Genomic DNA, 23,767 nt, shown 5'->3' on the forward strand with positions numbered 1-23,767 from the left:
CTCAGTAGGTCTGTGTGGGCTTTGAGTGAGTGTGTCTGAGGAGGTCTGTGAGTGGGTGCATGAGTCGGAATGGGTCTGTCAGTGGGTGCATGAGTGAGTGGGTCTACCGTCAGTGGGTGCATGAGTGAGTAGGTCTGTCAGTGGGTGCATTAGTCTGAGTGGGTGTGCGAGCCTGAGTTGGTGTATGAGAGTGCCATTGGGTCTGCAACTGAGTGCATGGGCGAGTCTCAGAGTGCTCTCCGTTTTCCCTTTTCTGCTCTGTTTTGCCTTCCCTGCTGGTTTTTCTACCCTGTTTTGCCTTTTTTGCGAATGTTGCTGCTCGTTGTGCCTTTCTCCTTGTTTTGTTTGCCCTTCGTTGTGCCTTTTCTGCCCTCTGTTTTTTGTTTTTTCTCCCTGTAAAATGAGGAAGGGGCATAATGTTTTAAGGCATGGGCAAAGTGGGCCCTGATTCAGGTACCCCCCTGCTACAACTAGTTTTGTTCTGTAGAGTCTTGCCCTGAGGACCTTGAACAGTTGTTATACAGATTGTTTTAAATAGTTATCCTTGAATGTATTTTTACTGTGGGTGATATGACCATGCAACACAATAATATTAGTGACTGGCTGCTCATTGGACAAAGAGGCATGAAAGAGCTGACACTGACTCATAAATTCAAAGCCGCCCTGGATAAGGGCCCCTTAAAACCTTAAGATGCCGGCTGCGGTCATTTCAGTGGGGCAGAGGGGGACTGCCCAGCCCCACTGCCTGGGCCGATTTCGGCCCTGCCACATTTCAATTGGGGAGGAGGGTTGTGCATAAATCCTCCCCTGGGCCAATTTTGGCCCTGGGGCCTGACCAGGACTCCCTGGGTGTCCTGGTCCCAGCTAGGGCACTCAGTGTGCTATGGCACTGTAGGGGGAGCCTCAAGGCCCAGCTCGCTCCCTGCCTCCTGCAGGAGCCGGCATGCTATTGCACACAGTGAGTTGCTGGAAATGCAGCTCCCTGTGTGCAAAGGCATTCGTTTGATCTCTTTCCCTGCCCACATGTATGCTGGCAGGGAGAGATGAAACCTCTGCTTCAAGCGGGCGGGAGCACTTTGACAGCTCCTGCCAAGCAAAAGCAAACAGCTGTGTCTTGGGGGTGAGCACCCTGGGACATAGCAGGAACTGGTCGTGGGGTATGGTAGTCCCCAGGGCCATATATGGATAAAGGAGGGAGGCTGCGTGGCCCTTCCCAGTATTATTCAGGCCCCAGGAAGGTACTGGTCCCTGGTGCCTGGGTGCCTCTGCAAAGAATATTGCCTCGGAAAGGTGGTGGTCCCCGGACTTCGACAAGCCCTGAGGAGGGCCTGCGCAGCCCCTCTCCTTTATTAAAAGATAAACAGCCCCAGGAAGGTGGTGGGCCCCAGGGCGTCTAGAAGCCCATGAGGGGGTCTGCATGGCCCCCCTCCATTATTTGAAATAAATCCCCGGGGAGGTGGTATTGCACACAAAAGCCTCAGGCGGGAGAGGCCCTGTGTCCCTCCTCCTTTTTAAAAATGTTTTTATAAAATGCTTCTGGCCCACCTGGGGCCCTTTTTCAAAACAAGCGCAGGAGCCTGTTCTTTTTATGTATTTTATTTTTTGGGCCACGAATTTGGTGCAATTTCTTTTCAACAAAATGCTTTTTTGCCCTGCCGGGGGCCCTCAGGGACCCCAAGAAGACCCAGGCTTGAGGTCAGGGTATTCCTACGATGCACCTTTTTCGAATTGTCTAAGTGAGACTTGGTTTAAGCCAAGTCCCAGGATGACTGCCCAAACTTCCTAGTTGAAGTGCTGGCAGCCAATTAGGGCTCTGCAGATCTCTGCATGAGCTTGACATTATTTGCGAAGACTTCATGATCGTAGATCTACAAATTAGAATTTCCTTACATTTCTCAACAACCATTGAATGGATTTACAACAAATAACTGAAAGCTAGATCTGCGTACCAAAATCTACCTTTCTGCCAAATTTGGTGTAATTCTGTCCAGTGGTTCAGACTGCAGGCGTGTCTAAAGAATTAACATGGGAAACACTTTTTGTTTTTACATCCCCCCCCATTTCCATTTTCTAGGCCCTCGCTTGATCACCCCGAAACTTTCCATGCAGAATCAGATTCACCGGGGCACTTGTTTTGGAAAATTTCATGAAGATTTGTCACACTGCGCCAAAGTTATAGGCAAGTCAAAAAAACACTTTTACTTTGGAAACATGGTCCTTACTAGAACTGCCTACTGGCGACCACCAGAAGGTAATACATATAAAGGGGTTTCACCTACCTGATATATATATTTACATTTTTGTGGTAAAGGCATGAGTTATAAACTTGCCTTAGACGTTAAACACGCCTTCTGGGACATGGTCTGTGAGCTTTTACCTGCAGTCCCCGAGGAATTTCAGGCTACTCTGGCTCAAGCATTCAGGATAGTCAGCATGCAGTCAAATGTGTAATTTGTTCTGGGCTGGATACCACTGATGATTGCTTGGGATGAGCAGTTGGGACTAGTGTGCTCAATCGCCATGAACGGATGAGGTCTGCAGGCTTCTCTGGAAATGTTCAGGCATCCTTTATAGACACATTTTGAACATGCTTTTCCAGAACGGTCTGAAGCCTTGAATGGATAAGTTGTGGAGTACCTATACTCATCCTCCAGATATATCACTACTGAAGTAAGTAATTTTTTTCTTCTGGTAGGCTTGAACATGCAGGGAGTTTCACTGGTTAGCAATAGACAAGGCAAAGTCTGCTTTGTCTGAATTAAATACCTCCCCCCATTACTCAACCGTACAAGGTCTCTGTAAGAATGTGGGGTGGGTGACTGTCCTACACATGAAATAATCATAAACCTTGTCAAGGTGAACCCCCAGTCACTAAATGAATCTGAGCTCAGCCCCCTGGTAGCTATGGGACGCAGCAGACAGGCTTAACTTACGGTGATATGTGAAGTATTTATGCAGCACCAAAACCATAATAAAATGGTCAAAATGCGAAACAATACAATCCCAAATGGAATTAGAAAAATAGAGTAAAATCTAATTAACAACATGACAATTCAAATAAGGGCAACAGGAGATAGTCAATGGTCACGGTAGAACAGAACCTAGCCACAATTTGAGGCGGACTGTGATCAAATACGCCAACCGGGTTTGTCCTAATATAAGACCAGAGTCAGAAGGTAAACTCTTAAGTCCCAATCCACCACAGGCATACACCTCTAAACCTCTGGGACCTCAGAGGAGGCTCTTTAGAGACTCACACAGTGGTTCCTGGGATGATGCACGGTCCTGGTGCCAGTTTGTACGATTGATGTGACAATTGACAAAGAACTACTGTCCTTTCCAGCTGGTACGAGAGGCTTTGGCTGGATAAGGTTTCCACTATGAGAGTGTCCAATATTGGTGCAACGACCCAGTGGTGAACCCTGATGAATCTGCCAATAAGTGTGTAGGGCAGTGAAACATGTTGACTGTGGGTATTGGTATGCGAGGCTAAGCTACCAACCTTTTTAATTCACCTTACACACCACAACTAATAATAAAATTGTAACTTTGGTGTGTAGGTTGATTTTAGATTCTTTTTCTTGTCTTCACACCGAGGAGTGTATCCTTGGGTGGTGTTTGTCTTGCACCTGTTTATATGCACATAACACATTTGGTTTTGCGTTGGGACACGTTTTCTTTGAGGAGGTGTGGCAACCGATGATGAGAAAGGGGCAAGAATTTGGCACTTACATGCCTAAAGGCCCCGAAGGTGTTCTCCCGTGAGGTGCCTACCTCCTCATCACACATTTTTTCTATGCTTATTTCACTATAAGTGTGGATGATGCACTGTTTCAGTTGAGCAGTTGCCAGCGGACTCTGTTGAGTTGAAAAATACCTTCGGATGATCTCCCTTAGTTTTTATGTTTAAAGAAACAATGCTTTGTTTTTGGACAGGTTGGCTTGTTTGAGGTCACACGCCTAGACTGACAGTTTCAGGGGGCGTCTGCTGAGGAATTGAATTAAATTACATAGATTCCAGCAATGTAACATGCCTGATTAGATGAACAGTAATCCTAGTCCAGGGTACAGGGACTTTTTTGTATTGATACTTAGTGAGTGGAGGGCTGTCCCTATACATACCCTTATTTCCCTCTTGGCTCCTTTTTGTATTGCACGGTAGAACAGAACCTAGCCACAATTTGAGGCGGACTGTGATCAAATACGCCAACCGGGTTTGTCCTAATATAAGACCTGAGTCAGAAGGTAAACTCTTTTAAGTCCCAATCCACCAATGGCATACACCTCTAAACCTCTGGGACCTCAGAGGAGGCCCTTTAGAGACTCACACAGTGTCAGGCAGAGGCCAGCAGTAGAGTCCAGTTGCCACTGGTGAGCAGGGTATTTCCAGGAAAAGTTATCTTGCAGCTTTATGTCTTCCTGTAACTACACAGGTTAGAAAACTGACCCTTGGAGTAAACTTCTTTGCCCTTGGTTCAAGAGGGAGCAGGTCAGTCCTTCAGGGCTCCTCTTGGGTCATAAACAGCAAGTTCAGTACTCTTCTCATCTTCCGAAGTTCAGAAAGTGTTTTGAAGTGGGTATCTGTAGATGCCGGACAGTATCTAGTTGATGGAGGGCACCACCGTACCTTCTCTAACCAATGGGGTATAAGTTCCCATGCCCTGACCTACCTACTTTTTCAGTAGTTCTTTTTTCCCTTATTGCAATCTGGCCCAAAATGCAACGTGTCTGGGCCAATCCAAGATGGCAAAAGTCTTTGGCCACACTAAACCTGGGCTTTGAGGGAAGTGTGTGGAGTGTACTACAGTAATCCGTGTCCTCCCATATCTAACACTATAATCCCGTTTGGAGAAGGTACTGTACTCACAGCAAACCTAAACCCCAGAGACACGCCTTGTAGGACAAAGCAGACTCCTTCAGCCACCATACAGGCGATACCAAAGAATTATCTTGACAACCTATTCTCTCACTTCCAAGTGCTCCCCGGATGGCTCAACAAACTTTTCAAGTAGGATTTGACATTGTTCTGTCCCCACCCTGCATATTCTGCTGAACTCAGAAGAGTAATTTCTGGTCATTCTGATCAACCTATTGTTTGCTCCTGGGTGGCATTTCACACCTATTAAAGTCAAACCACAGGTTGGGATAAGCAGGTGATTGAATGCAAACTAGCCACCAGGAACTTCAGAAAGGGGAAAAGGAGCTTTTTAAAAGTTACTTTTCCTTAATATTTATTTAAAAAGTCCGACCTCACCATTAAATTGGATTTTTATTAAAAGTAATTGCTTAATTTCTTTTCTACCTTGTCCCATTCCCGAGATACCATATTAGTATTTTAACTCTCTAAGGGGCTTATTTGCATGACCATTGCGTAGCTGGTGAGTCACTTTTATTGATGCACCGGCAGCGCAATGGGCTTCCCCATATTTACAAGGCCATGTAAAGTCAACCTGTGTGACTGAAAAGTCACACAGGTAAATATGTTTCCCTTTCACGCATAACTGCATGAAAGGCGTTCCATGGGTGTTGCTGTGGGTGTACCTATGCAACATCTATGAAACGTGACGCATTCCCCTATTTACAATTTTGTAACCGGGATATGCATCAGAATCCTACCCCTCCCTAGTGGAGGCATAAGAAGCAACGAGTAGAAATACTTTTATTTCCCCTTGTGTTTCCTCTTTCTATGCGTGCTGCATTCTGCAGCAGCAATAGAAAGAGGAAAAAATGCCTTTAATGATTGTTTTTGTGCAGGAAGGTGTCCCTTCCTGCACAAAAACAATCATCCTGTAAGCGCAGGCCACCTTGCAACATGATGCAAGGGTGCCTGCGCTGGCGCACAGCTGCTGTTTATGCACCGTATCTTGTAGATACGGCACATTCCTGCCATTTAATTGTGACGCATGGCCGAGCAGCAGGAATATTTTTTGCGCTGCCATGTGTTAAAATATTGTAAATGAGGCCCTGGGAGTCTACAGAAGTCCGCGAGACCGGCCATTGTGAAAATAGGTTTTGGGGTCATATCACTGTAGGGGCATGGTAATATTAGCAATTTTCTACATGCCCCACATTTAAATAAGATGCATTCTACCTTGTGGACTACAGGGGTACCTTACTAATATTTAAAAGGGAGATTTTTACTGCCCAGAAAGTTATTTTAACAAGTCACACTGCAGCAGTCAGGCTAAACAAGTCGATCTGACGCAGTGCGTGTGTGTGCGCGCACAGCCAAGTAGCAGATATCACAATATGTGCTGCAGTCGACAAGTAGCATTTTAACTTCTAAGCCCTGGGTTCACTTTTTACACCATATAGTAAGGATTTTAAGCAAGTTAAACGTTCCAATAAGGAATAGGCCATATTAACCACAGCGAAAGGAAGAGTGCACACATGTTTACTACTAGATAGCAGGGGTAAGGTGCACAGAGTTCTAAAGCCAGCAAAAATATAGGGTTCAGCAAAGGCATCAAATCTGGGGTGACCATGAAGAAGCCCTGCAGCCTGTGACTCCAGTTGGACCCTGGTCAATTGAATCTGTGGTGATTTAAGAAAGTGTAAACGTGCTACACATTTCCCCACTCCGTCCCCCCTCGTAAGTATCTCCACTGAAATAACTGCTAATTTATTGACAGATGTTGTAAAGTGGGTATTTATTTATTCAAATCTTCCTTCATTTAACCTCTTCAGTCATTTAAATGTCAAAACACAGCATGAATGTCCTCAGAAATAAAGTGGGAAAGCACAGGCGTCGTACTTATTAACTGTTGTCATTCCACCAGTTCTCTCCCCCCCACCTCCTCCCCGAGCATCAACACATACCATTCAATAAAAGAAATGATCACCGCCTTGAATCATTTTCTGTTAAAACAGAACATGCATTCATTACCCCTTTAAAAATCAATCTTCTTTAAGGAATAATGTCTCCAAATCCGTTTTCTAGAGCCCCAAAACAGATTGGAACCAAAGGTAGTTATTTCCATTCAAATGCTGGGAACCTCGCATCTAGGACATGCATAATCTTAGGAATAGTTATTGTGTGGCAACTTCTTTTGAACACACAAAATTAAGAAATGTTACCCATAATTAGTCGAGCATGTTTATTTATTACATATTTTATTAAATAAAACTGGAATGCAAAGTGTAAACGTTATTGCTTGGTTTCATTCATAGTCCTTTCTCCTGACCAACTCCATGCATCTGTCAGTCCCGACATTTTGTTTTCTTTTGCAGGAGAACACTGTGAGGAACATATCGTCTTTTTCAAGCAGGTGTTCGGGGAACAGGCTCTCATGAAACCTACAGCTTTCTGAAAAGCATTTGCCGCTGTTCTGTACACAATGTGTATAAAGTTAATTTATTATAGCATTAATAGAGTTTTTCTTCATTACAAAATTGCGTACATATCTGAGAATGTAATAAAAATATATTATGTATATACAGTCTGTGGCTCTCTTTACGGATTACGAACGCCCCCATCCCTCCCCCCCTAATAAACAAATCAGCAGACACTGTGTTAATTAGCATTTCTTTTGTTTTTTAAAAAAAATCTACAAATTGTACATCTGCTCGCATAAAGAAAAACCCATGTGTTCACACATCGTTTCACTTTCTTCAATCTAAATATTTTCTATAAAAGTCTTCAAGTTCTAAGACGTAGCCTTGGTTGACACTGATTTTGCAGAATAACCTGTGAAAAGCTTCCTGAGTTGCAAAGTTGCTGTTTGAAAACGTAGCCTTACAGTCCCCACCACGCGCTCCCCACTGTCAGCCATCTTTGGCCGCCGCGCCGGCACAGTGTGCTCCCCTGTTTAGCGTCCGCGTAACCAGTATTTGTTGTTCTTCCGCCTTCTGTCGCCAAGGCCTAGAAATTGAGGAGTGTCTCTCGCTCCGTGCCTTTAAACCTTTCCTGCGCAGCGTCCACTTTGGCTCGGTTTACTCGTGGCCCTGTAGAGAAGAGAATTAAAAGTTGTTGAGGACATAACCAAGATAGATTTGTCTCCTTACGGACACACTGACTTGAAATTCCTTTTATGTCTATTCAACTACACTAATGTTACATCATATGCGACAAAGTTTTTATTTTATTAATGCCCAGGGGTGTGGAATTTATTAAAATATCTACTTGTCCATGGGGCAGGTTGCTTCATGAATCTACTTGTCCTGCAACAAAATCCACTTGTCCCTTTGGTGCCATGTTGTGCGGCGAAAAATTATGGCAGCAATCTCATTATATAAGAGCTCTAAATATAGCATCTCTCATTATGCCAGGGAATGACAATGGCAGATGTAAACCTTCTTCAAGAGTTGGGAAAAAATTGATTGGAGGTAAAACAAACTTGCAAACACTCAGGTTTTTGCATGAGCAAATCTACACATGCATATTTGCTCATACTAAAATGAAGTTCACAAATATTTTCTAGGAGTACTATTTCTTGCCCTACTGCTGTAAATTATTGTGAATTCACGAAATCCATATAGCTGCTCTTAATGCAAGGACATATACCAAGGGTGCACTTTTGAGACTTTCTTTAATTATCGGGGACCTAATTTGGTCTGTTGTTAAATATGACCTTTGGTGTTTATTCAAATTCTCTCTCTGTATCGCTGGCTTCACAGTGAGTGACAGCATTCTGCTCTTTCACCAGGAGCATATCGGCACACAAAGTATTTTTGTTCAGTGGCAGTAACTAATGTGGCAAGTGTGTGCTTTTTTGAGACCAAAACCAATTTTTGCTTTTGCCAATGTTAGTTATAATGGTGAGGGTCCGGAAGCTCTCACATCAATAAGGTTTTACAAAAACCATGCCAAAACAAGTCACACATTGCCAAAACTAAAAAGCTGACCACCATTTCAGACCTACTGGCTTTGCCAATGCTTGTTTATTTTTGTTTCCCAAAATCTTAATGAAACTGGTTACGCTGCTTTTCTAATATGAGTATTTTGGGGAAATACTAGCATGCATCAACACATTTTACTAAATGATGCTGCAAAGAAATGGTACCTGAAATTTTACAATAGTTTAGCAAAAAAAACATTTTTTTCCTACTTTTATTTTTTAGGAACATTTTATATTGAAAGCAAAGAATCATTAATCTGGCTATTAAGCTACTGCAAATATATGCATCTAATCAGATAGCATTCTGGGAGCATTATGCATAGCCTCATATTGCTAAACTTTGAAACCGTGTGTCCACATTTTTATACTGGAACCACTGTCAGTAGTGCAGTCAGAACTTACATTTACCGAGAGCGCTCAGCCTTATAATAATGGCTCTCAATTAATGAACCATAAATACAAGTTTGAACAGCATTAACATATGCACACAAATATCAACTTAACTGCAGGCAGAGCCCTTCCCTGATCCTTAATGTGGTACTGCAAACTGGCAGCCAAAGGGTTTGTGCTACACTGGGTTGGGCCTGCTGGTCCCAAGGACAAAATGCACATTAAAACTTGTTGCCCTTGACCCCAAACAATATGCCTTGGGCGTCGGGCTATAGGAATTCCACATCCCTGAATGCCCTGTTGAAGTTTTAAACCAACTGATTTTGCTGGAAAGGCCAAAAATGTACTTTATGAAATCACTATCGTGCAGAGGGGCAATACTGGGGAAGTGGCTAATAGGGCACCTATGTGGCATTCACTTCTGAAACCCTTCACGCCACAGCTACATCAATACTGCCACATCTCAACACGACAATCCTACTTTCAACGGTACATAACGAACAAGTTACTTACCTTCGGTAACGATATATCTGTAAGAAACAGAAGTTAGTATTAAATTCCTTACCTTAGAATATCCCCATGCGTCAGACTGGATCCGGAAATTTTTGAGTAGCAGTACCCTTGTGCGTCGGTAGGCGTCGTCTGCGACTCCGCGTCCGCGCCATGATGACGTCGGAGTACTTAGACGCCGCCTCCGCGTGCGGACGTCAGTTCTTAGACACAGCTTTTCCGCGCAAGTAAAACCCGCAGAGACATGTTAAAAACCAACGCTGGTGCCATTGAAACCAGGGCCCTGAAAGGGGATGACCTTAACCCTAGATATCGGTTCGCAGAACGGGGAGGATGGGTGGGGCGGTAAGGAATCTAATACTAACTACTGTTTCTTACAGATATATCGTTACCGAAGGTAAGTAACTTGTTCATCTGAAAGAAACAGGTTAGTATTAGATTCCTTACCTTAGAATAGATACCCCAGCAATACCAACCCCGGTGGTGGGTCTGCAAACCAATAATCACACCAGAAAGTCCTGGAGGACGGATCGGCCAAAGAAGCCATCCCTCCGGACTTAGCTGTCCGTAGTGTCTTGCAAACGTGTGCAACGATGCCCACGTAGCTGCCTGACAGATGCCCTGCAAGGGGACACCCCGGCCCAGGGCAGTGGTAGCCGCCATGGCTCGAGTGGAATGGGCCCTCAGCCCAACAGGCGGCTCCTTCCTTGCCAAGGAGTACTAAGCCTTGATACATAAGACGACCCACCGAGAGATGGTCCGCTTGTGTACCGCCCGTCCCTTCTTAGCGTCACTTAACCAACAAAGAGTTCGTCATCCACCCGGAACTGGCGTGTGCAATCCAGATAGAATGAGAGCACACGTTTTGGGTCCAGACGGTGGAGCCGCTCTTCCTCCTTTGAAGGATGCGGAGGCAGAAAGAAGGTGGGCAAGTTGATAAGACTGCCCAATGTGGAAGGCCGTGACAACCTTGGCCAGGAAAGTGGGTCTAGTCCGCAACACAACCTTGTCCGGATGGACAGAAAGGAAAGGAGGTTTAGAGGAAAGAGCCTGGAGCTTACTCACTCTCCTGGCAGAGGTGATGGCAACCAGGAAAGCAGTCTTCAGAGTAAGAATGCGGATAGGACAGTTGTGAAGTGGCTCAAAGGGAGCGCACATCAGATAAGTAAGAATCAGGTTCAAGTCCCACTGAGGCATCACAAATGGAACAGGTGGAAACGTGTTACAATAGGGGACTTGAATAAAGATGGTTGATTAGGCAGCCTTAGAAAGGCTGAAAGGGCAGAAAGGTAGCCCTTGATAGTGCCCAAAGCAGAGCCCTGATCCACAGCCTTTGCTGTGTACCATGCCACAAATCTGTTCCACCTGCAGGCGTATACCGACTTTGTGGAGGGACGCCTGGCTGCCAGAATGATATTACAGACTTCAGGAGGCAAGCCAAATGGCCTCAACTGTCGCCGCTCAATCTCCAAGCATGGAGGTGGGGACTGGACAGGTTCGGGTGGAGGACCGTCCCCTGCTGCTGCGACAGAAGGTCCTCCCGAAGAGGCAGACGAACCGGGGGATCGACTGACATACTGAGTAGCTTGGGATACCAGTATCTTCGTGCCCACTCCGGAGCCACAAGAATGACTTGGGCCCGGTCGCGTTTGATCTTCTTCAGCACTCTGGGCAGAAGTGGTATAGGCGGAAAGGCATACAACTCCACTCGCGACGAAAAGCGTCTCCGAGCGAGTGCCGCCTTGGAAATTCCAAATCGCAGAACTGATGAAATTGCGCGTTCTCTTCTGTGGCGAATAGATCTAACCAAGGCTCTCCCCACTGCAGAAAGAGACCTTGCGCCACGTCCGAGTTCAGACGCCATTCGTGATCCATCATGCATCGGCGGCTGAGTTCGTCCGCCCTGGGGTTCAGAGAACCTGCCAGGTGTTGAACCACCAGGGTCACGCCCTGATGTTCCAGCCACTGCTAAAGGCGCAGAGCCTCCTGGCAGAGGGTCCCCGGCCCGACCCCGCCCTGTTTGTTGCAGTACCACATGGCGGTGGTGTTGTCCGTGAACACCTGCACTACACTCCCCCGGACAGAGGGGAGGAATGCCTTCAGTGCAAGACTAATCGCCCGCAGCTCCAAAAGGTTGATATGGAGCCGGGACTTCGCCGGAGACCAGAGGCCTTTGATCTCCGCCTCTCTCATGTGGCCTTCCCAGCCGTGGAGGGACGCGTCCGTCACAACTACGTGCTATGGTTGGGGAAGGAAGAGGGATCTACCGCTGACCCAATCGCGGTCCATGAGCCACCACTGCAGCTGTCTCACAGTGCCCTCCGAGATCAGGACATGGTCGGACAGGTTGCCCTGATGCTGGGCCCACTGAAACTTCAGGCCCCACTGCAGAGCACGCATCCGCCAACGGGTGTGATGCACCAGAAGGATGCAGGAAGCCATCAGCCCCAGAAGCCGCAGCGTCAACCTGACCGAGACTCTGGATAAAGGCTGAAAGATCGGAATCAGAGCCTAAATATCCGAACCCGCTGCTTGGGGGGGATAAACCCGAAACTGCGCTGAGTCGAGAACCGCTCCGATGAAGAGGAGCTTTTGAGAGGGACACAAGTGACACTTCGGCACGTTGATGGAGAACCCCAGCAGGTGCAGGAGATCCGCCGTCGTCTGGAGGTGGCTGACGACTGTCTGGGGCGAGCCCGCCTTCAACAACCGGTCGTCGAGGTAGGGGAAGACTGAAACCCCCAACCTGCGCAGATGAGCTGCGACCACCGCCATCACCTTCGTGAACACCCGTGGGGCGCTGGTAAGGCCGAAGGGGAGCACGGTAAACTGAAAGTGCTCGTGGCCTACCGTGAACCACAGGTAACGCCGGTGGGCCGGCAGGACGGGGATGTGGAAATAAGCGTCCTGCAAGTCCAATGCTACCATTCAGTCTCCATGCTACCATTCAGTCTCCTGGGTCCAAGGCAGCTAAGACCTGAGACAGTGTCAGCATTTTGAACTTCTCCTTCAGGAGGAAGCCGTTGACGTTCCGTAGGTCCAAGATCGGGCGTAGGCCCCCTTTGCCCTTCTTGGGTACCAGAAAGTAGTGGAAGTAGCAACCGCACCCTACTTCTGGCCCAGGAACGGGCTCGATGGCCCCCTTGACCAAGAGGGTCGTAACTTCCTCCTGCAGAAGCCGCATATGATCCCCCGATACACGGTGGTATTGTGGTGGCATGGCTGGAGGGGTCGTCTCGAAGGGGAAGGAGTAGCCCCTTCGGACGATTTGCAGCACCCACCTGTCCGATGTGGGAGTGGTGATGGCGAACCCTGCCCCACACTGGCGTCACATGGGCCCGAAAGCACAGACTAGGAAGGTTTTGAGGTGGATGCTGCGGGGCAAGGTGTGGACTGGCCTCACCATTGTCCCCGACCGCCTCCACAGCGGTTTCCACGGCCGCCACTGCGTTGGATGTTAGTCTGCAGTGCGTGGCTGGCAGCACGTGTGGGGGCATCCCTTCCTCGGCCACGAAAGGAGCGAAAGGCCCCCGTTTGCATGTGCAGGGCCGAGAGGCCAAAGGACTTGGCCATAGCCCTGGAGTCCTTAAAGCGCTCAAGTACATGGTCTGCCTTGTTGCCAAAGAGGCGACGGCCATCAAATGGCATGTCCATGAGGGTATTCTGGACATCCGCTGAAAAGTTGGCGGACCTCAACCAGGCGTGGCGACGAATCGCCACCGTCTTTGCCAACGCTCTGCCCAGTGAGTCGGTGGTATCCAGCCCACACCGAATGGGAAAATGTGCTGCATCTCGACCCTCCGCAAGGGCTTGGGCGAGTTTAGCCTTGACCTCCGCCGGGCATTGTGGCAGCACGTCCGCAACCGTGTCCCACAGGGAGTGGGTGTAGCGGCCAAAGAGGCATGCAGTGTTGGAAGACCACAGTCCCAGACTAAGGGAGGAGAATATTTTCTTTCCGTAATTCTCATACCTCTTGGATTACCGATCAGGTGGCGCTGACGGGAATGCGGTCTGGGAGTTCGAGGCCTGGATGACCAGGCTCTCGGGGGTGGGGTGGGTGGACAGGAAACATAGGTCGCCCGGGTCTGGCGTCTGGCCACGTTCCTATCTACAGGCTGGCATGTAGCGGGCCTGGACGAAGTGCCCAAAAGAAAGTCAGTTAAGGTCTCATTAAACGGCAGCAGAAGCTCAGCCGAGCTTGACTGCGGTTTGAGGACCTCAGTGAGGAGGTTAGTCCTCACGGCCGTGACAGGGAGCTTAAGGCCCAAAGCTTGGCCACCCACGTCAACACTACACTGAAGTTTGCCCCCTCCTCCGAAGCCACGGTAGGAGGTGAGACAAAACCAGTGTCTGGCGAAGTGTCCAGACCACTGGCATCCCCAAGTCCACCTGTCCAGTCCTTCTGCAACTGACACTCACGTTTCAGAGGGTCCTCAGACCCCTCCCAATACTCCTCATCACCCATCCCCTGATAATCAGGGTTGTCAAACGACGGGGCCGGTTCATTGAAGTAAAACTCCCCAAGCGGCGTAGAGAGCGGCGCAGCTCCGACGCCGGAACCGGGTCGAATGAGGTATCAAGGACGGCGCCGGAGGTGACACCTGCGGGACCGGCTCCGGTGAGGTAATCAGGTCGACCGGCGACGATCCGGATCCAGATGCGGATTCAGTGGGGCCCTGCGGCGCCGGGCCTGAAGGCACAAGGTTTAAAACCTGGCATCCCTACCGGCACCGATCGTAGTCGAAGACTCGAAAAATGATCAAAAAGATCTCAAAAAAGTTTAGTCAAAAAGTGACGAAGGTACCACTTTTTCCGGATCTGCGCTGCTGGCGCGGAAAAAAGAAGAACTGACGTCAGCACACGGAGGCGGCGTCTAAGTACTCCGACGTCATCACGACACCGACGACGGACGCGGAGCCGCAGACGACACCTACCGACGTGCAAGGGTACTGCTATGCAATAATTTCCGGATCCAGTCTGACGCCTGGGGATATTCTAAGGTAAGGAATCTAATACTAACCTGTTTCTTTCAGATTATCACTTCTCAGGAGGGCTTTGCTCTGTGGTGAGCCACCACCTACAGGACTATGCAAAAGAAACAATTGATGGACAGAATGCTGGACAATGCAAATGTTCACCCCCAGTCACAAGGATCTGGGTTTAATCCATCATTCTTTTGCTCACCACACCAACCCAGTTTGGACCCAGCCATATGCAAGTCAGTCTTGACCATATTCCTTGTCGGAACAGTCCAGCTCAAACTGCCAAGCCAGGTCCTCCTTGGACCGGAAACAAGCATCCTAGGTCCAGTTTCAGGGCATCACCCTTCATCAGCCAGGCTAGCTTGAATCCAATGGTGTAGTGAGCATGGGACCCACGTCTGGGCATACCCTTCCCACTTAGGGCGACATATGCAAAAGAAACAATTGATGGACGGAATTCTGGACAATGCAAACATTCACCCCCAGTCACAAGGATCTGGGTTTAATCCATCATTCTTTTGCTCACCACACCCCAAGTTGGAAGGGTATGCCCAGACGTGGGTCCCGTGCTCACTACACCACTGGAGTCAAGCTAGCCTGACTGAAGAAGGGTGATGCCCTGAAACCGGTCCCAGGATGCTTTTTTCTGGTCCAAGGAGGACCTGGCTTGTTAGTTCGGGCTGGACTGTTCCCACAAGGAGCCGGGTCAAGACTGATTTGCATATAGCTGGGTCCAAACTGCGGTGGTGTGGTGAGCAAAGGAATGATGAATTTAACGCAGATCCTTGTGACTGGGGTTGAATGTTTGCATTGTTCAGCATTCCGTCCATCAACTGTTTCTTTTGCATAGATCACCTACAGGACTGCCATACTTTAAAAGTATCAAGCAATAGAATATTGAACTGCAAATTAAATAAACATTGGCATTGGGTATGAAACGACAGTGCCAAAAAAAGTAGTGGGCCAGTAGAGTACAGTACATGGTTAAACAACCCCCAGGAAGGACGTATACCATCATTTAAGGCCCAGACACCAGATTATTATAAACTGGGGAGCTTATTTACAAGCCTATTGTGCTGCCGGTGCGTCACTTTTATTGATGCACAGACAGCGCAATGGGCTACTCATATTTGCAAGGCCATGTAAAGTCAAGCTGCGTGACTTTTCATGGCCTTGTAAATATGTTTCCCTTTCATGCATAACTGCGTGAACGTTCCATGGGTGTTCCAACTCAACATCAATGGAACTTGACTCATTCCCAGATTGACAACATTTTGTAAACCTGGGAATGCATCAGAATCCTAAGCCTCCCCAGGGGAGGCGTGAGGAGGCAAACTAGGAGAAATACTTCAATTTATCCTTGATTTTTCCTCTTTCTATGCCTGGTGCATTCTACAGTACACCATCGTGCTCAAAAACAATCATTCCCTCAGCGGAGGCACCCTTGCAAAAAGACACAAGGGTATCTGCGCTGGCGCACAGCTGCTGTTTGTATGCCAGCGCAGGTGAGGAGGACAGGAATGCGCCTATCTTCTAGATACAGCGCATTCCTGCCCTTTTATTCTGATGCACAGCAGTGCAGCAGAAAGGCTGTCTGTAAATGAGGTCCTAGGAGTCAAAAATTTACCAGCAGCTTAAACAATACTAGCTCGTTCCATTCTGCCCCAAGAAATCTTCACTAACTTTCTGACACCTGCTCTGTGGCCATACAACAGTCCATGCCCTGCTCCACTCTTCCAGGAGTGGTGTAGCAGAGCAGCCCCAATTCTGGCCAAATTTCAGTGTGAAAGTGCAAATCCTTGCTTAAACAGTAGTTTTTTGATGAAGGTCAGTTTCATCTCTTGTACCCAGCTGTAAAGTGGATGCTTCAGTTTAAGAGAGTCCAATTCCTTTTGCTCCGCCCCACCCAATAACTCTTATTTAAGAGTCCCTCCCATAATTTTTGCAAAAAGGTGCCTGTCCCCTCGCATGCATGTATTGTCAACTGCCCTACCTATTTTGAACATCAGATTTCTAGCATACTATATATATACCCAGTGAAAAATCAAATTGGATCCGATTAGAACTGCCCTAGATCGATATCTCCGGTGAAAATTCACGGATCTCCAATAAGGTGCTGACATTCGAACCCATCTACTCAGTTTCAATAAATCTCCACCCGTGTTATTCAAGAGTTGTCAGTCTGGAATTTTGCACCCATGATGTATCTCGGTCGCCAAAAATGTATTCAAAGGGCGATGTTTCCATTATCACTTAATTTTCCCCCCATACATTCCATAACAGCATGTTTAAGCTGGAAGGATCTGGAGCTGAGAACCATTTAATTTCTATTCATCTTGTAGATGTGCAAATTAGTTCCTCAGACCCCATTCAACATCAATATTGCCATAGTGCTTTATTACTTGAATCCAGCCAGCACAGTAACACCCCCAAGTCGTGTACCAGTACACAATGGGGTTCTGGGCCTTAGCCTTTAGGCGCCGCCTATTAAGTGTGTGCCACATGTTGAGTGCAGTTTTATCTGGTCGGGGTACAGCCCGGCTATACATGAAGTGTCTGCACTCATGATATGCCTATCACTCCTGTAAGCCGTTTTGTCCAAAGCAGCAAAAGCAGTCTGTAGACATTGCACGACCTATAGCAGGCTATATTATTGATCCTATTTATGACCTCCTCCGATTTTACTACAATCATATATGTGGATCACTGATGCATTAAGACTGGCGCTGTTCAAAATGAAAATCTGGCCTTCAATGAAAGGCCATTGACAGGGTTCATTTAAAAAAAAAATTACATAGAGCTTTTACTTCAGACAGGCAGAATGTAATTGTAGAAAAACTACTGCCCAGAAACGTATTTGTACATATCCAAGCACGAAATATGGATAAAGCCAATATTTCTAAAGTTCTAACCAGTTACTACTGGCGCAGGATTTTATCTCCTAAAAATTCTCTGAAGGAAACATTTTCCATTACTAGAGTTGTCTAATCCGCCTTGCTCTGAGAGAGCTACTCCCACCTCTACAGAACTCTGTGAAAATCTTGGTAGCCACAATCTAAGGTAAATTCCTTCACACTTTTTTTTTTAGGATCCTGTTCTAGTAGGTTGTTGCCCCAAGCATGCTACTGAATCCGCCTTGACAGCGCGATCAGACGATATCTGACATTGAGACCAGGGAGGATCAGTTGCCCTTTAGACCACCTCCCACAATTTTAATTTTGCATTTTGTCCAACTAGGCGTGAGAGCCAGTGCACTGCTTTGTCAATCTTTATCGGACAGAGCAAGCCATAGTTCTTACTCTTTTGGGAAGGTTCCTAACTTAGATCAACCTTATTCAATAAATTGTTCTACTTGCCCCTCTTATTAGATCCTAAGGACAGTCTTTTTATTGTTCTGCACACAAGACTTGGCTAGTCTTGCATCTCCACCATGAATTCCTTGACACTCAATCACATTTCCACTCTTCTTAAGGACATTGCTGTACTCACGGATGCTAATTAATTAAATACAGGATTCACAGTCTTCTTTGTGGGTTATCGCGACAGAGGTAGGAGACCAAAGCTCTGACAAGACTATGGGCAAACATGTGCAGTACCTTTAAATCATGCCTGACCACCTGCTGTCTTATCTTATCAAATCTACAAGGTAGCGTCATCTAGCTACATGGCACTAAGAATCTGGCTAAAATTACTTTACTGCCTCTTGCTAGTGAAAAGTTTCTTACTCAGGATTTCACCTCAAGGTTATACTACCGAAATGAGGTATTCCATGGCCTTTTCCCCATGTCATTAAACTCCACAAGTGAACACACACATCTTGGGTTATCGTAGATGTTTGCACAAGCTCCCAGTAGCTAGCCACATTCTTTTAAAGTCTTTTTGCATCTGTGTTAAGGCAAGCCTCAATCTCTGCCATCAATTCCTTTGAGCCAACTTATGGCTTCTTCGAACTGAGAATCCCAGAAAACTGGAGGAGGTACAGAAGAAAGTTTTCTTTGCAAGCAGTTTGGCCTGGAGGTCCATGAATGTTACATGCATACCAGGGCTTTGCGGGAGATGGTTAACACAGTGGTGCTGAGTTTACTGGATCACTTAAATTACCATTTTGCTGAGGTAGTGAGGGATGACCAGGACGTTTCCAAGCAGATCAGGGCTGGCCTGGATACAGGGTACTCTGTGGCTAGTGCTATGGAGTCTTCAGTAACTTTGAGGAGGCACACATGACTAAGGTTCCTCCTCCCTTCGCGCACCCCTCTTGAGTCCCTTTAGCCAAAAGATCACTTTCGGCTCCAAAAGCAACAGATGGAGGCCCTTCTACAGAAGGGAGCAGTGGTGCTGGATCCAGAGCAGGAAATTGGGCGGGGACACTACTCTCAGTACCGCCCATTTCCCAGGAAGGATTCAGAAAAGGGGGTGGTGATGAACAGAGTGTCTGAATTAAGCAGACCACTCTTACCCAGTCCAAAGATCAGGGCTTGATCCATCACCGTTATTTATCTCACTGCCCCATCCCAGCTCAGAACCTGGAAGGACAGTGGTCTGCATCCGACTCTGGACCTCCAGGCCTGGAATTTTTATAAGAAAAAGTTCAAGATGATGTCCCTAGCTCATGTGCTTCTGTCGTTCAAAGAGGAAGAGTGGATGGTGTCTGATGAGTTAATTGCAATTCACAGTAAGGGTGCCACTTACCGGCAGGGGAGAGCTATACAAACGTTTCCTGATACAGTCTGGCACCAAGTGATATTCAAAAGGTGAGGAATTTGTGAAGTAGATAGATTATCCACCTGAAAAATTGTTACTGAAGATAAAATAACTTTTTCTTCACAACTTTATACTTGTTCAAGCTGTGTGTCTTAAACAAATCAAGTATGGTAATAACTCCTTGATTGGCCTTTAAAAATCTAGGCTTCCACCCTTCACCCGCAAAGACCAGTGCTAAATGATCTTCAATGGCTGCTGCTGCTGAAAAATGCGCTTACATGCTTGCTTGTTTCATCTCTACTTACACCCTCACTGAAATGCCTCTCGAAAAATATATATTTATTTTTCTGGTGAATATTCTATCTTTTCACAGATTCCTTACCTTGCAAACATCCCCAGGTGCCACCCCAAATCTGTAAACGTTGTTGCGTGCTAATCTAGGACCCTGATCGATACTGTGACCTTATGCCCCTATTCGGCTATAAATCCATTTATTCCCTATATTGGCATAACCGTTCAAGTGCAATATTCAGAAACTCGTCTCTGGCCTCACACGAACAGAGCCACATTTCAGAATAGCTTTCTCTGCCACTTCCTTTGCAACCAATTAGTGCAATGACATAGCAGAAGTTACTATCTGAGATTCCTAGATTAACACTCCGAGTTCTTCAACAAGATAAAAACTCAGCAACCTGGAAATCCCTGCTTGCTGTGTTTTGATTAGTAATAGAACTCTAATGAGCACTGATAGACAATCACTTCCTAGTGACATCTTTATTGACGTCTTGTGTCCAAAAACTTACGTCAAACAAGGCACCTTTCAGGTATAAATATTACCAACGTTGCCTTAAGCAAACGCTGCTGTTTGCTGTTGTGTTGCTGAAGCTGATGCTGCCAGCTATCTCGCTGCTGCTGAAGAAGCTGTCATGCTGATGATACCATAGCTGCTATCGCTGCTAACTAGCGAACGATGGTGTGGTGAACTTAGGAGCTGAACAGCCGTCCCCTGCAAGAGCCCAGCAGATGCAAGCTGCCCGCGGACGCTGGCCCTCCTCCTCCTCGACGCGCTGAGAAGAGACGCTGTCTTTCTCCTGCAGAGAAATCCAGCTCCGGCGTTTCTAGTCTACCCTTGCGGGTGACTGGGATATCGAGTCCCTGAAGGAGATACCAGACCTCCATCATTCTATTCCAGAGGTATGGTGTTGACTAAACCCTTAGAGAGAATTCTTGAAGCAAACCTTGGCAAAACAAACTTAACTCAAAGCTACTTACTTACTCCCCTCCCAAGTATTAGGCTTAGGTCAGGTACACTGGGGTAGGCGTAGTTAGGAGCACCAGTTGAGTATTTTAGCCTAATGTATATATGAATGTATATGTTTTATTCATTTTAAACCATTGTATGGCTAAGAAACCATATCAATGCTTTTACAGTATTATTTCGCAATACTTATCTTACTGTACGTACTTTTTATAATAACAAGTCTTGCAATTGTGGCAATTCATTTCTCTTGTATGAGAAGAAAAACTGTTCAATAAATGTTACCCTTTATTGACAACGCCCATCTCTCTATTCTCTACATATTGTGAAAGTAATCTGCACCAACCTGACTGAGTAAAATAACGGTCTATTGTTCACACGACTCTAGAGATTGACTCTTATCTGAGGAGCAAAGTTGTCATGTTGCACGGTTGTTGGAAAACTGAATCCCTTCTTGGCTGTGCCAGGGAAGCTGATCACTTCCTATTCAGTCAAAGTTTCCAGTGACCTCTGAGCTAGTTGGTAACAACCCCAATTAAGTTTAGCATAGTCAGTAGAGGCCTGGAAGATCCGCACTTCTACGTCGATACTACTGTTTGTTATTCCAATGCGCAGGGCCTATTGGGAAAATAGGAACTACACTACAACGTTTTCTTCTAGCAAAAGCTGTCCGATGCCACCATACAACTCCAGTCATAGCTCTGACCTACAGACTATGCCGCCTAAAGCGGTGGTGTTACTTTAGTATTAATATAAATTTTTTTGCACCAAACCAAGTCTGAAGAGGAACCGAAATAGCTTAACAATAGCAGGCACTTAAATAACAGAAGAAAGGGTTATTCGCCTTCTGTAACTATAATTCTCGTTGATACAGAATATTTTGCTTATTCCTCACCACCTGTATAATCTTTCAGGTTTCAGACTGGTTCAACCCCCTTTTTCTGCCAGGTGGTGCCACGCAGCTCCAGGCAGAACTCCACCTTTAGAGGCAACATCATGGAAGTATAATAGGCGCCAACTGGCACACACTGATGTCAATTCCTGATACCTTTTTCCGCTCTCCATCGAGTCTCACAACATGGTAGCATGGGGTCTTAATAAGTACGGCTCTAGCTCATCGAATGCATCGAAGACAATGAGTAATCTGGAGGTAGATAATGTGGAAACCGAAAATATAACTGAGGGCAACACCTTCCCAAAGATTCCTATTCTTAAGAATGCGTTCCAAAGCAGTACCACAGTAGGAGTGGATAGTGCTGGTTAACCAAGGATGCCATGCAATACATTTCTGTGTGCCCGAGACGTGATACAGTAAAGCTTTGCCAAAGTAATCAAGAAAAATGATGTACCAGTTTCATATATCAACCAGGTAGCTACACCTTTGGAAAGAGCTGTGGAACGCCATGACCCTAGCAGAATAAACACAAATGCTATTTAAAGGACACTATTGGCGAGGGCAGAGCAGATCTTTATACCGTGGATGACCATTTTCAAACCTCACATTTGGGCAAAGCTCATAAAGAGCTGGTCATTAACAGTCCAGTCGCATGCTGTAGTAGTCTAATGCTGCACATCTAGGGTCTGGTCTATGCAGCCATTTCTTCTCCTTGGTTGGATGTGGAGGAGGGAAGAAAAGTGGGAGGATGACTGAATGGCCCAGGTGGAACAGAGAAAGCACCTTGGGCAAGAAGAGTGGGCAGGTATGAAGAACCAACGTAGTTGAGTAGGAAACTATTTAGATTGAACAAACAGAGGGTCTGAACTCCTCAGACCCTTCCAGCATATGTAATTTCCACTAACAACAGTTTTTAGAGTAAGAAGTCAAAGTAGGCAACTAAGCATTGGTTTGAAAGGAGATGCCATCAAGAAAATCGATACAAGAATTAAATCCCACTAAGAAACGATAAATGGAGTGGGAGGAAACAAATGACTGCTCCACTATCAACAATTTAAACAAGGAAGGATGTTGTAAGGAAAACATACTAATGCAGACACTGCTGTCACATAGCCTTTTAATGCAGTCACCACCAGACCTACCTGGCATGGACTACATTAAAGAAATACCTTTCAACTCTCGAAACAGAACAAGCTTGTTTTAGAGGCCTGTGCGGACAGATTTCAACCAGGCTTCTTGGCAACCCAAATACCTACAGCATCATCATTAGGAAGGTAAAAGGATTCTAGCTGGCATCACTCTGGAGTGATGAGCATGAGCTTTGTCCCATCCTCCCACACTTCCAGCAGAACTTTGGAAATAAGTGGGATTGACAGGCACAAATACAACAGGCCCAAGACCAACTAAACATGAAAGCATCTCCAAGGGAAAATTCAGAGAGAAGTGTATGGAACAACACAGGACACTTCCTGATCCAGATGCAGTGAAGAGATCCATGAATGGAACAGCTAGTCTGGAGATGGCCGAGTGCATCCCTTGTCGCTTTGAAAGAACGTGTGAGATGAGCTGCTATTTATAAGATGTTATTGCTGCACCCACATGTAAAGGAGAATCACCATCCTACATAGGGTACATGACCCCCACACAGCCCTTTTGAGGGCTCGCCCCTTGCAATGCAGTACTGGCCAGCGCTTTTTACTGGGGTTTGGAAACGGACCCTGGAATCCCACACGCTCATGCGTGTGCTTTTCCTTTTGGGTTCCGCTATTGGGCTTTGCGTGCGTGTTTTTTTAAACAGAGCACGCAATAGGCCAAAGGCGGGCGCATTGCTCCGCCCATGGCCTATTGGTGTCTGTTACGCGCACCAAAGCCGATGTGTCTTCAATTATCGTGCCCAGACACGGGCACGATAATTGAAGACTTATGGCTCGCAGTGGCACGCGCTTTTTTTTTTTTAACAATAGCGATCACGATCACTTTCAGTGCCGCTTGTTTGCTTTGGCCTTGCTTTGGCTGAAATATGAAAACCAGCCTATCAGCGAACTCTGTAATAAGCAGATGTAACAAGGTGTGTTGCGTTCGAGGGGGTGTTACAAGCTATAATAATGCGTATTTCTCTAGCTAAGTGCCTCGCCAGTTCGAGTGTAATGCCTGGGGTACTCAGGCAGCCCTTCTTGCCAGTTTATGGGCGGAG

The 23,767-nt window shown here is 46.5% G+C and overlaps 2 protein-coding genes across 2 annotated transcripts in view; one reads left to right on the forward strand and one right to left on the reverse strand.

The window, feature by feature from the left end:
• Nucleotides 1-7,433, forward strand: part of RMC1 (regulator of MON1-CCZ1) — a 319,509-nt gene extending 312,076 nt beyond the window's left edge. Inside the window, exon 20 of the mRNA XM_086965645.1 lies at nt 7,231-7,433. Within this exon, the coding sequence (XP_086821771.1) occupies nt 7,231-7,310 (80 nt within the window). The 3' untranslated portion in view covers nt 7,311-7,433. The remainder of the gene's footprint in view (nt 1-7,230) is intronic.
• Nucleotides 7,084-23,767, reverse strand: part of NPC1 (NPC intracellular cholesterol transporter 1) — a 267,845-nt gene continuing 251,161 nt past the window's right edge. Inside the window, exon 25 of the mRNA XM_086965644.1 lies at nt 7,084-7,944. Coding sequence (XP_086821770.1) covers nt 7,862-7,944 — 83 coding nt within the window. The 3' untranslated portion in view covers nt 7,084-7,861. The remainder of the gene's footprint in view (nt 7,945-23,767) is intronic.

Source organism: Lissotriton vulgaris, chromosome 4_1 (assembly GCF_964263255.1).
Source record: "Lissotriton vulgaris chromosome 4_1, aLisVul1.2, whole genome shotgun sequence".
Classification (NCBI taxonomy): domain Eukaryota; kingdom Metazoa; phylum Chordata; class Amphibia; order Caudata; family Salamandridae; genus Lissotriton; species Lissotriton vulgaris.